We start from the raw sequence: 16573 nt of genomic DNA, 5'->3' as shown, positions 1-16573 counted from the left end.
CACACATGGTGGCCGGTCTCAGATTAGTCTGGTCTCCTTCTTAATCCCTGTAATTCCCGCCTTGTTTGCACAGCATCACCCGCAATCACATTCCCAGGATTTTACCTGTGTTTGTGTGTGCCGAGGGTCTGTTTGTGAAGGCCTCGGCGCAGGTCACATGGGTGTGATTGATGTCGATGCCCCTCTGTGGGCGATCATGGCGGGAGATTTAGAGAGACTTTTTGTCAGGTTTATTTGTCATCTAGAGCGAGAAAAAGGAGAGATTGAGAAGATGGAAGACTATACAGTGAACGGGAGCGAAAATTAGGAAAGTGATATAAAGTAGGCTCGATGATTTCTGCCATGCAAAAACACTGACAGTCATAAAATCCAGCTATAAAAATGGATTTTACGGTATACTGCGGAACGGCAAGGAATTTGGCAAAAAATGTAAAGAATAAATCACTGTGTGGACTTGTGTCTGTGAATATTAAGGCGAGACACGGCAGGCAAAAACATCGTTTTTTTTTTTTAACTGGTCAATTTTGAGATTTTTGGATATTTGTCTTCAGTAACATGTCTTCTTTCAGACTTGTGGTGAAAAAAAGTCTGAAATACACATTTAGGTCTTTATTTTACTACACTTTGTCTGTTTGCGTCTGTAGATTTCTCATAAATTCAACAAAAGTTGGCGTTCTTAATCAACACGCTGCTCCGCGATCGCTGTCTGCTCCCTGTCATCACATGCACCGCTGGAAAGGTCTCTCTCCTGTTGGATCCAAATATGGTCATTTCCTTTTTATCAGCAACCAATCGTGAAAGTAAAAGGGCTGAATGCGCAATCTCATTGGCTGATGATAAATCTTTAAAGCCCGTTTTCTCAAAATGACTTTTCTCTCGTACACCTATATACACCAAACTTTCCAGTCTTGTACCTAGTTATATTATGAAGACATTTACAGAGGGATTTGTAAATATATTATTCCTAGCCTGATTTATATAACATTTTATTCCAAAAAACATGGCGGAAATAATTTTTTTAAGGCTATTGACGGGATATTCTGATTTACAGGATAACAAAAGTAGATATCCATACATCCCTCTGTAATTTTTCCCCATCTAATATGTGAACACAATGAAAAAGTAATTTTTAACCTGGCTTTGTCCAATACTTAGATTTTGTTTTTTAAAATGTATGCAAATTAGCGCATATTTAATTAGATATTGCTGAATTTGCATATTTAAACATTAAATTACAGAAAACTTGTAATACATTTTTTTCTCATCTTAATGTAGGTAATCAACTGCGAAAGTTTTATGGTGATATCTGCTAGTTAAAATTTTTACCCTATTCACATGTAGTGTCTCGCCTTAAACCGCAAAAAGACCAATATTTACATGATGCCTGCTTGTTACACATTAACACATGAACATCATCTCCAGGTCTGCTGTGAGACTCATTTCATTTGAGAAAACTATCATCAGATACACACAGAAACTCAAAGGTCTTCCCACAGCCCACCAAAATAAAAGTTTGGTTTACCTTGAAGAAATTATGACTGAAAAATTTCATTGTTGTACAATAAAATGTACTTTTCAAAGTAAAAACAGCAACGATAGTTTATTAAAACATTACTTTTTAAGGAATATCAACATTTTTCAGCCATGTTTTAATTTAAGCAGTATTAGCAAATTAATGTTTTTGATAATAAATTTGTATTAGATTATAAAATGTGTAATTACGAAAAATAAAACAGACAACACAGAAATTCAGAAAAAACACATTTCATAGGGAAATGTTTCATATTATTGTTAAAAATATAATAAATTATTAAAATATTAAAGTTTATGAATTAAATTGATCTCTAAATATCGTTTTAGACTCTTAAAATGGAATTAAAACGAATTAAATTGAAATTATTATTTTTTTAAACTGACTGAATTTCATAGGCCCCATAATAAAGGAAGGAGAATTCTGGAAGATAAACTTGAAATGATGATGTTGAGCTCACAGCTCTATTTCAAAACTAGTGACCTGTCTGACGTCTTACATCAGCTGTTTAAAGATGATCCTGCTCTCCACTATAACACTCAAAATCATCATAATTTAGCAATGGCGAATGACCTAGGCGTTGATTGACAGGTGGGGTTGGCATGGCAACAGGTTCCATCTCTTATTAGCATGCAGGTGGAGAGCAGGTAATGGATTACTAGAGGAAGTGACATTAGTCAGCAGTGTTTGACATCATGTTCCCTCAGGCCGATATCTGCGGTTCCGCCGAGAGAAAAGAGGGCGAGGTGGCTGCTAACTCCAATGCAAATCAATTCACAGGGTTTGTTTCTCGAGTGAGAGGAAAGTTTGTGCCAGCTGAGTAGTTTTAAGAAATTGCAGGAAGGTTTCAATATTGGTTGGGCAATTGGATCTTCTCTGTGTGGCCTTTTTGTCCATCTTTCTTTAAGACTAGTATTCCACTGAACACGTTTGAGATTTAAAGGGGTCATATAATGGTACATGCACTTTTACAAGTTGATTGTACTGAAATGTGTGTTGGCAGTGCCTGTACACAACCATCATATAATGATAAAAATCCATTCAGTGTTTTTTTTGTAATCTTCTTATATGTTTTACCATCTCTCAAATCAAGCCGTTCGATTTTGTGACGTCACAAAATCGACGCCCCTCCCATGATTGTTGATTGACAGCAGCATTTCAACACAGACCCGCCGTCGCTCATGAGCGAGCTGTCAATCATAGCCTGCGCGGACCGGCGCGGTCATTGTTGATACGCTGGAGCACTGTCTATGAGCAGAATGGCCTCTAAGCGATTGTGGTGTTCTGTTCTTGGGTGTAATAAGGAACACAGCAGTCATTTTGATGTTCCTAAATCCGAACCGCTGAAGACGCAGTGGCAGAGTTTGTTTTCGAAGGGAATATTCCCCACGAACAACGTCAATGCTTTCATGTTTGCACGAATCATTTCACACACCAGATTGCTTTATAAACGAGGGTCAGTATAAAGCTGGTTTTGCTAAGAAGCTGCTCCTGAAAAAAGGATCGGTACCAACTATTCGTGTTCCTGCTGAACCTCCAGAAGAAGAAGTGAGTGTAACGTTTTATTAACCTTTATATTAATCTTTATATTAATCTTTGCAAATCGCTTGCACGCTTCACAATGAATGCGGCTGTTTACACTCAAGGTACATTACGGCATGTTTTCTATGTACGACGTTCTCAATATAATTCATAATCCCACGTTTATAATGAACAATGCGTTATGGTTATTGTGTTATTGAGCAAAGCTCATTATCATTTAAAGACACATGCACTTAAACGGCGTGCTGAAAACAGATTTGTTTTTGACCAGGTAAAATGAGTGTTTTCTTACAATACTAATGAGAATTTTTAATAAAAGTATATTACAAACTTTTAATTTAGACCCTAAAGAATCATATTAGCTTGTACAAAAATGGCATTATATGACCCCTTTAAATTGGTTGCCGACAGTGAGCCAGACCCGATCAGCCAACATCTGGATCTGACCTTACTGATGTTTCTCAATGGAAAAAAAACTATGATTTTGTCTCACAATTTTGACATTTATATGCCACAAAATCAATTGTATATGTCAGAATTGTGACTTCATCTCACAATCATGACTTTATATGGCGCGATGACTTTATATATGATAATTGTAACTTTTTTACTTTATATCTCACAATTAAATTATGACTTTTAAGGCCTGGTTTCACAGACAGGGTTTAGATTAAGCCAGGATTAGGCCTCAGTTCAGTTTGGACATTTATGTGACTTTATATCTCACAATTTTAACTTTATATGCTGCAATGAGATTATATCTTAGAGTAACGACTTATTATATGTCGCAATTAGACTTAAAGGTGCTCTAAGCGATGTTGGGTGACGTCACTTCTTGTTGACGTTTGAGGTATTGTCAAACAAAACGGAGGCTAGCTCGACCCTCCCTCCCCCTCTCTTCCGTGCTTCCTGAAACAGTCATGAACCATTTAGAAAAACAAACTGGATTTACCCTCCTCTCCAGCAAAAACAGAGCCTGAATGTCGGATTGGAAGCCCTTCTGCTGGCGGAGTTCTCGCCAGCTTTTGAACGCGTTTCCGCTGTAAATTTGGGACTTCGCGTTCATTCTCCTTTTCCCTATTCTTTGTTATTTGTTCATCGGAACGTCGTCTCTTGGTCGTGTGTCGGCCATATCAAAGTTCTCAAGAATTTACAATTTTAACGTTAGTCATTGTCTAGGACATCTCTTCTCTAGCTAACTTCCCTTTTCATGCTTCTCTCTCCTCCACTCCCCACACCCCCCTTCATGAGCACGCGCACTAACCCCCCAACCTCCACCCCCAAATCATTCTTGTCGGTTATTGGCTGGAACACTGTTTGTTATGTTTCGTGGTCCAGGCTGGGCCAGTTTGTTTTTCTTGTCGTTTGTGGAGCCTGGGCTACAGAGGCCGCGTTTTTTACAGTGTGTTCAGGGGACAGGCAGCTAGCGGATGGTGAGGAGATGTTTGCTGGATGTGACAAAAATGTTTTGGCCTAAAAACGCGTGACATCGCTAAGAGTCAAGTCAAGTCAAGTCAACTTTATTTATATAGCGCTTTTCACAGCGCAGATTGTATCAAAGCAGCTTCACAGTATTAAATAAAATAGTACATCAGTGTTTGTTTCTAGTGTAAAACGCCCACGTTTGGTAATGCTGATCAATAGTATTGTTGATTGATTAATTAAATTAGGTATCCCGAACTGAGCAAGCCAAAGGCAACAGTGGCAAGGAACCGAAAAACTCCATCAGGTGACCTAATGGAGAAAAAAAAAAAAAAGCACCTTTAATATCTCAGCTTGTGACTGTATATGGCACAATGAGAATTTATTAAAAAGTTTTGACTGGTTATCTCACAATTTTGAATTTATATGCCACAAAAAGATTTTGTATGCCACAAAATTGACTTCATTTCTCACTGTGACTGTTTTAAAATGATTATTTTTATTTAAAAGCTGAGAGTGGGTTCATGTTACGGCCCTCACGAGGACATCTGTGACCTGCCTGCCATCCATCATTAATACTATTCCAGTGGTGTTTTAAAGCATTATGCAGCTTATCGCCCAGCTACTGTTATGAAGGAAGGAAGGCATTGTTTATGTCCAGTTTGCTGCTCTGTGATTAGCTGAAATTGACATGCGCTCTTTTCAGTGAGTCACACACCCCGACGATCCTTCAGGAATAATGTGCAGTGTGTGTACAGTGATGAATATCTCAGCTCGCACGCTTCAGGCCCAGAAACAGAGTTTGATCAGGTATGAAGCACTTAGAGGAAGACGCACAGAAAGACGGCCATCTATCAAACCCGTGAAGAAGTGATTCCCTGAGATTACTTTTTCCCTCTCTCTCACTTTTTGCCATCTGATCTGGACGAGTTCGGTTTATTTTTCAGCACGAGAAACGTCAGCCCATCGAATCACACGGACCGGGCTCGGGGAGCGTGGCGCAATATTTCCCCATGATTGATGATGCGTATTCCTGTCGCGTGTCACCAGTTATTGTTTTCCTGAAAAACAGTTACGGATGCAGATGACTTCATATCGAGCTCCCTTAGTTCTCACCCTCCCGAGCGCTCGCTACCTGCCCTCGCCGTCTTTCATTAAGCCATTGTTTCCTCTGCCAGGCCTTTGACGTGATTGGAAAGGCGAGCGCGGGCAAAGAAGGGAAGTGCTAATTCATTATTCCCAGGCGAATGAATTCATCAGCCGCCACGGCTTTATGGCCGCTTGTCAACGTGCCAATCCGAGACGGTCAGAGTCCATGGCGGACGCACACGTATTCTCTCTCATTACCGCCAACTTCCTCTCGGCTCATAATGCTACCGTGACATTATGTTTGACAGCTTCTGATTCCCTTGTCACATCTAATTTGACCATTGATGCTTAACGCACGTGCTCACAAACACAGACACCTGTCAGCTCAGATTTTATTTTTTAATTTCATTTTATATTTGTTTATCACACTGCCTGTCGACACTGTAAGCTAACTCACCCGAATGCATTTCACACACAAGCTCTCAGCCGTTACATTAGAGTCTGATCTAAAGACAATTAAAGTATGGTTGCCTGTGTAATGTGTCTAATTATTGTCTGATGGTTGTGTACATTAATTTGTCTGTAATTACTATTTTTTCACCCCGTATGAGACACCTGCATGAATAATAGCATCTCTCATCGAGAGATAAGTGCGTGGGTGTGTATTTTCTGAACAGCATATTACCATACTCCTTGCAATATATTTGTAGTATGCATAATGTGCGCTGTTTGATAAGTTTCTGAATGCATGAAATATCAGGATTACCTATATTTGCCAACATGTGAACAGCGAACAGTCCATGGAGCGCTGTATCCCACAATGCAATGCACTCGACTTGACCTTTCCAGTGTGGTGACTGAACCAGCGGTTGCATCAGCTGTGATTTTTAACATGTTCTTCTTGATTTCACTTTGTAATTGGACTGCCAACATCAAGACATGCTAAATATATTAATGCATTTCTATATAAATGAATTTATAAATAGTTTTAATATTTAATGCAATTTTAAATGTTTTTATTTTGTTTAATTTTTTAATATCTTTATTTATTTTATTTGAAAATATTATTAATTTTATTTAAATAATAAATAAATATTTTTCTACAATACTTTTGTATTATAACAATATTTTAAATCAAGCTTTAAAACTTTGAGTTAATAACTTGACACACTCATGGCTGTTACTGACTGAATGTTTGACTTTTGATATCGGTTGTCGTCTAATATGATATATTGCATTCAGATGTTTTTATGTGTGACTGAAGTGTCCAAATATATGTTGGGGCCACAATAACTCATTTTGCTCAGGAGTCTTAGAAGTTTCACAAACACTGTATTCTTTGCAGTCTTACATTCCCAGTAATTTTGAAACATCTGTTAGTGACATTCCAGTTTTTCATTCAGGGTTTCATCCAGTTTTTCATTTCATTCTCCGAGTGAGAATGAAATATCAGTATTGCATTATGACACAGTATCAGACACATCATCCTCTCTACCTTCCAGAGAACACCTTTTGCATACCATTTTGAGCTTTATGAGCTTGAAGAAATGACAAATTCAATATTAGCAGTCACATGCTGTAGTTCATGTTGGGCATGATTCATGGGATGGATTTTGTACAAAACAAACAAGGAAAACCGTTTGATCGATGCACACATAGTATACTAGTACCTGCAGTTCTCTTTGTTTTCAACATTGGGTGTCTCTTGTGATGCCCTCGTAAAATATGAAATATATTGTGTGTGTATATATATATTTTAGTTATATTTAGTTAAGTTTCTTCTTGTCTGTCCTCAGCTGAAGGCTGTGTACGAGAAGATGGAGCTCCAGCAGAGGGCGATGGTGAGTCCCGGGGGGAGTGTGGGGTCGGGTCTCTCCAGCCCTGACCACTCTGAACCCGAGCTCAGTGCCCTACAGCCCGACCTGGGAAGCGAGATCGAGGTCACCACATCTGCCCTCAAATCAAGTACGTATGTCAGCGCTAGAATTCATCTCATATTCATAAATTCAATTCATAAATCTATTCGTCTTATACTGAATACTTCTACTTTGGTCAAAGAGAGATTAAAAAGTCTGTAAAATCAACTTAAGGTGAGTGAGGTTTATTTGTGGGTTCAGTTTGAATCGCTGAAATCTCGAAGGGTTAAACAATACTCTGTTTCCCACATGCTCAAGTGTCTTTCATTCCCAGCGACCACAGACCGACCGAATGGAGAAAACATCTGTACGTGCACATCGGCATGAGTGTGTGTGGTGGTTTTAAAGTGTGTGTGCGGTATAAAGTTGTAGATTGTTTTCATAGTTATGTGTGAACTTGTGTGCATGTGTGGTTGCATTAGTTGCAGCCTGTAATTGAGCTGATTTTGTGTGCATGTTTGTGTGGTTTGGTGTTAACTTGTGTGTTTTGAAACAACATGAGGGTGAATAAATTATGACCATTTTTATTTTTTCGGGTGAACTATCCCTTTAAAAATCCTTAGTGACCACCCATGATGCCCTAGCAACCATCCAGCAACAGATTTGTGTCACAGACGACTGTTAAAGTGGCTAACGCTCGCTCAACGTTGGACTGTCACAGCTGTATCAATTCAAATTAATGCAAATGTTACACTTGCCATTTCTGAATCCATCATTGTGACTGCTCACTCAGGCTTGCCCTGGCTAACCTTCCCATAATGCCCCTCTCTGAAGCCAGACTGCAGGCAGATGTCCCTGTGTACACCTCAAGCACTACGATGTCATTACATTACAAAAAGCCCACTGTCAGCTGCACACACAATGCTCGTCTCGCTCATTTATCAATTAAATGATGCTGAGGACAAAGAAACCGTGCCCAATGTAGTTTAGTAGCCGTGCCGTAGCGCTGGTGTGTGTGTGTGTGTCAGCACTTGGGATTTGATGTTGAAACGTAACCGAGGCGATAGGGAAGTCAAAAGAAGAGTCTTATTGAATCAGTGGCACTAAGGAGGAGGAAAAGCCTTCATGGGATCAGGGGTAACTTAATTAGTGTGTGTGTGCACGTGTGTGTGTGTGTGTGTGTGTGGGGGGGGGGTGCAAACTGGTCTAAATGGCAGCATTTGAATGAGTTCATGCTTGGCCAGACCTCAGTTAACTTCTGAACAGTGTACACTGATAATCTGATTAGATGTGTGTGTGTGTGGGGGGGTTTACGTTGCTATACTTTGAGGGCAAATTTGTCCCCAGAAGTTTGCTATATATGACCAAACATTTTATTCATGTTCTTTATTAAATAATAAAAAAAGAATGCTCTGGTTAAAGGGATAGTTCACCCAAAAATGAAAATTAGCCCATGATTTACTCACCCTGAAGTCATCCTAGGTGTATATGACATTCTTCTTTCAGACGAATACAATCGGAGTTATATTAAGAAATGTCCCGGCTCTTCCAAGCTTTATAATGGCAGTGAATGGGCACCATTTTTTGTCCATTCAAGTGCATCTATCCATCATAAAAGTGTCCCAAACGGCTCCGAGGGGTTAATAAAGGCCTTCTGAAGCGAAGCGATGCGTTCTTGTAAGAAAAATGTTCATATTTAAAACTTTATCGGCTATAGCTTCCGGCAGACGGCCGTACGCAAGTCGACTTTGACGCCTCTCGCGGTTCAAACAAACAGGGCTGGTCAATCATGTTCGTCATTACGTTGTGTGTCAAGTTCAAGGGTTAGTCTTTCGCCATAAATCGATGCGTACGGCCGTTTGCTGGTTATTTTAGTCGATAAAGTTTTAAATATGAACATTTTTCTTACAAGAACAACTGCAAAATAAAGCAATTAATAAGTAATATCTATATACGTGGGTCAAAACAGCAGCTAACAAAACAGCATATATATATACTGTATATAGCTTTACAACATTTTATTTTATCATTCATCAACACTTATTTTTTTATCATTAACTGTTTTGTTTTGTTTCTGAACGTTGTCCCTAGAAGTTTGCTATATATGACCAAGCATCTTATTCATGTTTTTCACTTTATTTATTTTTATTTTAGTTTTGTTTTTGAAATTTGTCCCCACATTTTTGCTTTGAAGTTTGACCAAACATCATTCATACTTTTTGTTTTGATTTAAATTTAAAATTCAATAATTATATATTTTTTTATCAAACAAGATTTGAAAAAATATATAATTCATAGCTAATTAATAGCTGTGTTAACTGCTATTTGTTTTTCCCTTCACTAAACCTCACACAATATATATATATATATATATATATATATATATATATATATATATAAAAATTCACAATCCAAATTTTACAGCAGCAGTGTGTCTGCAGGCAGTGGCCGTGTTGTGACAAGTGTGAGCTGCTGTTTTGACTCAATTTTTTTTTTTGGGAAAACAAAAAAACAAGATATTACTTAATTGCTTTGTTGCAGTTTTCCAGCCGTGAGTCTCTGAGGGAACCAGAGCGTCCTGTACAAAAGCACAATGAGATTGAGAAGCCACTTTTACTTGTGTTCTGTCAGGGGCGGGGCCTAAGAGTGAGTGACAGGTGGTGACTGCTGAATGAAGATGGTTCGAGGGGGCCAGTGGGTCAGCACTCAGTCTGTGGGTCAAAGACACATTAAAGCACTCAGTAAATGTGAGGTTAAAGAGGTGGAGATCATCCCGAGGGTGATTGACAGCGTGACAGATGCCTGTCAGAGCTCAATGAACCGCCCTCACACCTGCTGTATGGACTGACACAAGACTCTGTCTGTCATCTTAAAATATCTATCTATCTATCTATCTATCTATCTATCTATCTATCTATCTGTCTGTCTGTCTGTCTGTCTGTCTGTCTGTCTGTCTGTCTGTCTGTCTGTCTGTCTGTCTGTCTGTCAGTCAGTCATCTTTAAATATCCATCCATCTATCCGTCTGTCTGTCTGTCTGTCATCTTAAAATATCTATCTATCTATCTATCTATCTATCTATCTATCTATCTATCTATCTATCTATCTATCTATCTATCTATCTATCTATCTGTCTATCTGTCTATCTGTCTATCTGTCTGTCTGTCTGTCTGTCTGTCTGTCTGTCTGTCTGTCTGTCTGTCTGTCTACCTACCTACACACTCCAACCATGGGTGTCACATTAGTGCAATGCAGTTTAAACAAATTAGACCTGCTGTTCATGTTTACTTAGTCAGCACACGGAAAGGATTGAGGAAAGTTTTTTTTTTTTTTTTTTTTTTTCTGCTCTGATGTAATTATAAAATGGTGCTTTGTTCCGCCAACCAGAGACTGGGAGTTTGTCCCTGCTCGAGCCGTAATAGTCCTCAGAAATGGGGCAAATCTGTCTCTCCTCTGACTGTCTCTGCGGCACGAAGCTTTGATTACAGCAGCATCGATCCCTGACCTACCCGCTCTCATTACACACACTCTCCCAGTCTTCACACTGCTCTCACGACTCCCAGCAGCACCTGAGGGGGGCGGCCGCTCATACCTGTCAGCAATCGATTGCCAATGAGACAGAATTACAGGTTAACAGACCATCTCAGACTTCGAATTCGGCATCTTGGTACCCGACAACTTTTTTTTTTTTTTTTTTTTTTTTTTTTTTTACACATTCATCTTTACTTTCCTCATAGTGATGTGCCACAGATGGGAATAAACACGGCATATAGCCGTGACAAACAGACGACGCGTGACTAAAAGAATGTGACCCCATTTCACATGACGGACCTCTCAGGGGTCAAAGGTCAAGAGGATCCGCCTTGCTGTCCTTCATCCTAAAGCCAGATTTGAGAGTGATTTTCTTGTTACTTTTATAACGCTAAGCGATTGTAGTTGAGTTGGGAAGCTATCTGGGAGCTTGCAGTAACATTTGGGAGTTTTCACTTGACCTTTATGTTGATTTTTACGGCAATAACACGTTTGACAGAAGTATCTCGATTCAAACACAGCACATTATTCAGAATGGGGAATTTCCCTCGTAAATATATTGCGTTGATGAAATCCAGACTCTGGATTCCCCCATAGTTCCCCTGCACACAATCTTGGCCACTGTATAGACGCGCCAGATGTGAGTGCATAATTTCCATATCTCTGTAACCGCTGCTAATTAAGATTATTTATAGTTATTGATTTTTTTACACATTCATCTTTACCGCTGCTAATTAAGATTATTTATAGTTATTTTTTTATTTTTTTTTGTGAGGCAAACAATGCGGTTACTAAAAATGTAACATGCTTTTAATTTGTAGGTTTTTTTGGAAGTCAAGTTTGGTTATTTAATTTTTATATCATGTTATTTTTGGAAAGCAAACATTTCTTTTAAAAAATATATTTTACAGTAACTCCTGATTCTGCTTTTAATTTTTAATCATACAGTTTTTTTTAAGGAAAACGACTATATTATTTAAATTAGTTTTATTATTGTTTATGGAAGGCAAACACTTGTAATGAAAACTGATGAAATGTAGCTTGAGGTTTGTGTATGTCTAACATTTAGTCTATTAATAGTTTAATATTTTCATACTCAAATTCTCTTGATTTTCAGCCCTATTAATCGTATTGTGGGATCGCCTCTTATTTATTCAGCTGAAAAGACATTCAAAGCACATTCTGAATGTTGTACTTTTCCTGGAGGATGAAACCACTTGAAGGGTTGTTCCACTCCTGTGTCAGAATAGCTAATAATTAAAGGTTTTACCTTAAATCGCTGTGGCCTTGACAGATTTCCCACACATTCTTACTTCTGTTATTTCAAGGGGCGTAAAACTGAAATTAACGCCTAAAATTAGTTTGCACAAGCGTTTCTTTTGACGATTAACCTTGAGGCTGGAGAAAATAGAGGTTTGAGGAGATTGATGGAGTTGAGAGCGACTCTTCATCTAGACGCTGCGCAGATGTAACTCCTCTATGAGAATTTGTAAACATCACGAATGTCTGAGAGTCATCAGGGGGTAGTTAGTGGAGAACCTGGCTGATGTTGGAGGTCTTTCGGTGTATATAAATGAGTTACTCTAAGGTGGCATACACACACACACACAGGAAGCAAACAAAACTCTTAAAATAAAATATCTACACCATCTGTCAGCATGTATGCCCACTCAAGCACAAAGGATACTTGCACATTTATCTAAACTTTCTAAGCTCTGAGGTAAAACAGGCCTCCAAAGAGTCTGGGTTTCTGTCTAGGTCTCTTTCATTGGCCTTATCTGTCTCATATGCACATTGCCATTGAAATACGGAGAAGTACAGTTCAATAGGTCAGTGATGCATTTTAAGATGGCCTTGATGAGTTGAAATATTAGCTCAGAAAGGAATACCAACGGTTTTCTTAATGAAGTAGCTTCTAAAGCAGACTAAAGAAGATGTTATAGCTTGCTTCTGGTTCCAGTACCTTATTAAAATGGCTGTGAGTCAAAGAGACCTGTGTTAATGACTGCCAGAACACACCAGCTTCTCCTGAATCAGAGTTTCTGTGCTAGTGTGATCATACTAAAAGGCCTTTTTGATTATTTCTAGTAGCAGACTGAAGATATGAGCAGTCTTTGCTGATGGAAGTGTCTGTTTGACCAGGGAAAATGATAACTTTTTCAAGCTCTGTGCTTGAGTTTTTTTTGTTCTCTTTTTTAATCTTGATATTTTTTCAGGGTCAGACTTGCTCTTTCTGTTGATTGTGGCTGCAAGTACTCAGTATTCTATTCTGTCACCACATGCAAGATATTTAGGTCTTTGTCAGTCTTCAGGAAGATACTTTAAAGCTACTTTGACATGCTACAGGCCACTCATAAAAGTGTGCATGCTGTACATTCACTACCATTCCAAAGTTGGTCGGGAAGCTCATTAAGGCTGATCAAAACAGTAATATTGTAAAATATCATTACAATTTAAAATGTTTTCTTATTGAATATATCTTAAAATGTAATGTGATGCAAGAAATCATTCTAATATGCTGATTTGCTGTTCAAGGAACATTATTACTATTGTTGAAAGAAGTTATGCTGCTTAAAGGGTTAGTTCACCCAAAAATGAAAATTCTGTCAGTAATTCCTCACCCTCATGTTGTTCCAACCCCGTAAGACCTTCGTTCATCTTCGGAACACAAATTAAGATATTTTTGATGAAATCTGAGAGTTGTCTCACTCCTCCATAGGCTGCTAGGTGACCGAAACTTGCTGGCCCAGAAAAGTTATTAAAGAGATCGTTAATATAGTCCAAGTGACTCCAGTGGCTCAATCTTAAGTTTATAAAGCGACGAGAATACTTTTTGTGCGCAAAAACAAACAAAAATAACGACTTTATTCCACTTTTCATTTCCTTCTCTCTGGACCTCTAGTTGGTTCACGTAGTGTTTTTGCGTAGCGCGTCTGTGTTACACGTCACCACGTAGGCTCACAATTGGCTGAAGCTGGTCATGTGTGTGATGCGTGTTGACGTGCAACACAGACGCGCAGCGCAAAAACACTACGAGGCCCAGAGAGAAGGAAATGAATAGTGGAATAAAGTCGTTATTTTTGTTTGTTTTTGCGCACAAAAAGTATTCTCGTCGCTTGATATACTTAAGATTAAGCCACTGTAGTCACTTGGACTATATTAACGATCTCTTTAATAACTTTTCTGGGCCAGCTATATATATATATATATATATATATATATATATATATATATATATATATATATATATATATATATATATATATATATATATATATATATATATATATATTAGAAAGTTCAAAAGAACAGCATTTATTTTAAATCGTTTGTAACATTATAAATGTATTTACTGTTACCCCTTGATCAGTTTAATGCATTCTTTCTGAGAAAAATTAAAAAAAAATCTAATCTCACTGGCTTGTAGTGCTGTTAATTATGTTTTTAGGTTAGAATTTATATATATTATGTATATGTGTGACCTTTTATATATGTGTATATGCGTGTATATAGTATGTGTGTATGTATGTAAAGTATATTACCCCAGAAATTAAGTAACTGCACGACAAGCTCTTAATTTATGTAACTGCACTTTGCATGCATGCACAACATTTGAATGAGGCAATATATTTTTACTTATGTAACAGAAGATACATGCTTTTACAGAGCGGTGTTTATCTGGCACAAAACTAACTAAATTTAACTATATAAATGAAGAACCGAAGGTAAAATCAAATTTATGTGTGAATCTGTGTAACTTTTTCTTTGCACATGTGAAAGAGCACTTGTATGCAAATCTAGGCGAACGGCATGCAGTGTGAATTAACCTCGTATAGTACAAACTGTCATTCATTAGTGTGGGTGAAATTGCTCAAGACTGCTAACCCGTTGTTATGTAAATGTAGATGCTTGTATGCTAATGTGCTCATTAATGAAGTTACTGTTTCTGAATTAGTCTTTTTTTTGCAGCTTAGTGTATCTCTTATATTTCTCATGTTAGTAATATACATGGTCCTAGTGAAAGCTGTTTTCCTTGTAGCAGAACACACCGTTTCTCATGATTTAGCTCTTTTCTTCAGCAGTAATGTTTAAGAATTTTGACCTTGCCAACGTTCAACACATTTGTGTACTTCAGATCCTTGAGATGTCACAGTGTCTCCGGCCTTATCTCAGAAGGTCTTGGAGAACCTCTTCAGAATGGAGGCCAAGGACATTCTGTTGGATAGTCCTGATATAAAACTCCCTCACTGCACTTTTCCATCGAGTTTTATTTTGTTCCTGTAAAAGACAGGGCTGTTTTTGATGGATCTAGCATCCTGTTGCCGTAGCCGTTTCTGCTGAGTCTAGCGATGGCTCCAGCGTTTGGCTGTTGTCCCTGTTATGGAAACCAGACAAATGCGTGTGATGGGAGACGTTTCGCAGGACTGATGAGTCTGTGTACGGAAAGCTGCTCTGACTCACTCAGATGTCTTTCTGTTTGTGTTGCGAGAGACTGTATTGTTGTGTTTTCATGTGGTGAGTTTAGTGTGATTTTAATTGTGTTTATTTGATCCAATGTGTGTCTGAAAAGAAACAGAAAACACTCTAGGAAATGTTCAACTTGTTAGTGTTTGATCTGTGCTTGTCTGTCTGAACAAAATAAAACTGAATAATGGGAAATGAGACAAAAATAACTGCTCAAAATGACTTATTTTATGTAGTTTGTTAAAAAAACAAAACAAATTAATGCACAAATAAATAAGAAAATAAGTACATTCATAACTAAATGCATAGGTAAATATATACATAAATACAAAAAAAAAAAAAAAAAACTGCCACAAAATGGGAACTGGCTCAAAATGGTCATATATTGCTTCACTTTTTATTAACTATGCTAATGTATGCATACAAATTCATTTTTAAAATGGAGTCAATATAAAATGAACCTGTATTATCTTAATTTCATGGTCATATCTCTGACTGTCTTTTACCATGACTTTTACCATGCTAGTACAATGAAAGTACTAAACATTAACTGAAATAAATAAAAAAATATTTAACATATTAAACATAATTTATTTCAGCTAGTTTCCAAGGCAATAGTTTTATTTAAAGTTGAAGTACTAAAGTAACTAAAAATTAAATAAACTAAAACTTAAAAAAAAACTATATATTATATAATAAAATGACAAAAACAACAAAATTGCTAAGACTTTAACTAAAATAAAATTGAAAACATTAAAATTGAATTCAAAATATGAAAGGGATTCTTCACTGATTAGCATTAAGCGTAATCAGTAGAAACCCAGTAGTATTTTCGAATGACCGTGCTTCCCTCCCTCATGTCCCCCTGAGACGAGAGATTTCTGTATCGTGTGTCTGGAAAAAAAACCTCAGATGACGTAAAAATCATAATTTTCCGTCATCGGAGGCTTTTTTGTCCAGAGGCGAGAGACTCCAGCCAGTAGGAGGAGCTCGTCCCGCATGTCTTCAACCCGCCCATAGAGGGATCTCACGATAAAACGGCGTCTTTTCAGTTTCGAGTCGACTAGTAGCCTAGTTGTATCATTTCTTCCGATACTGCCCTCTGTAACCGGTAGGCGTGGCTTGTTAGTGGCCTCATAG

General features: G+C 37.8%; 1 protein-coding gene across 2 annotated transcripts in view; it reads left to right on the top strand.

Annotated features, from left to right (window-relative positions):
- Positions 1–16573, top strand: part of pard3ba (par-3 family cell polarity regulator beta a) — a 168422-nt gene that overhangs the window by 30335 nt on the left and 121514 nt on the right. For both annotated transcript variants that reach the window (XM_081362128.1, XM_081362127.1), the window contains exon 3: positions 7381–7549. In XM_081362128.1, coding sequence (XP_081218254.1) covers positions 7381–7549 — 169 coding nt within the window. The remainder of the gene's footprint in view (positions 1–7380; positions 7550–16573) is intronic.

The sequence above is a fragment of the Scardinius erythrophthalmus genome, assembly GCF_964197995.2.
Source record: "Scardinius erythrophthalmus genome assembly, chromosome: 3".
Lineage (NCBI taxonomy): Eukaryota > Metazoa > Chordata > Actinopteri > Cypriniformes > Leuciscidae > Scardinius > Scardinius erythrophthalmus.
Note: the sequence above shows the minus strand (reverse complement) of the source record. Positions and strands in the feature narration are given on the sequence as shown.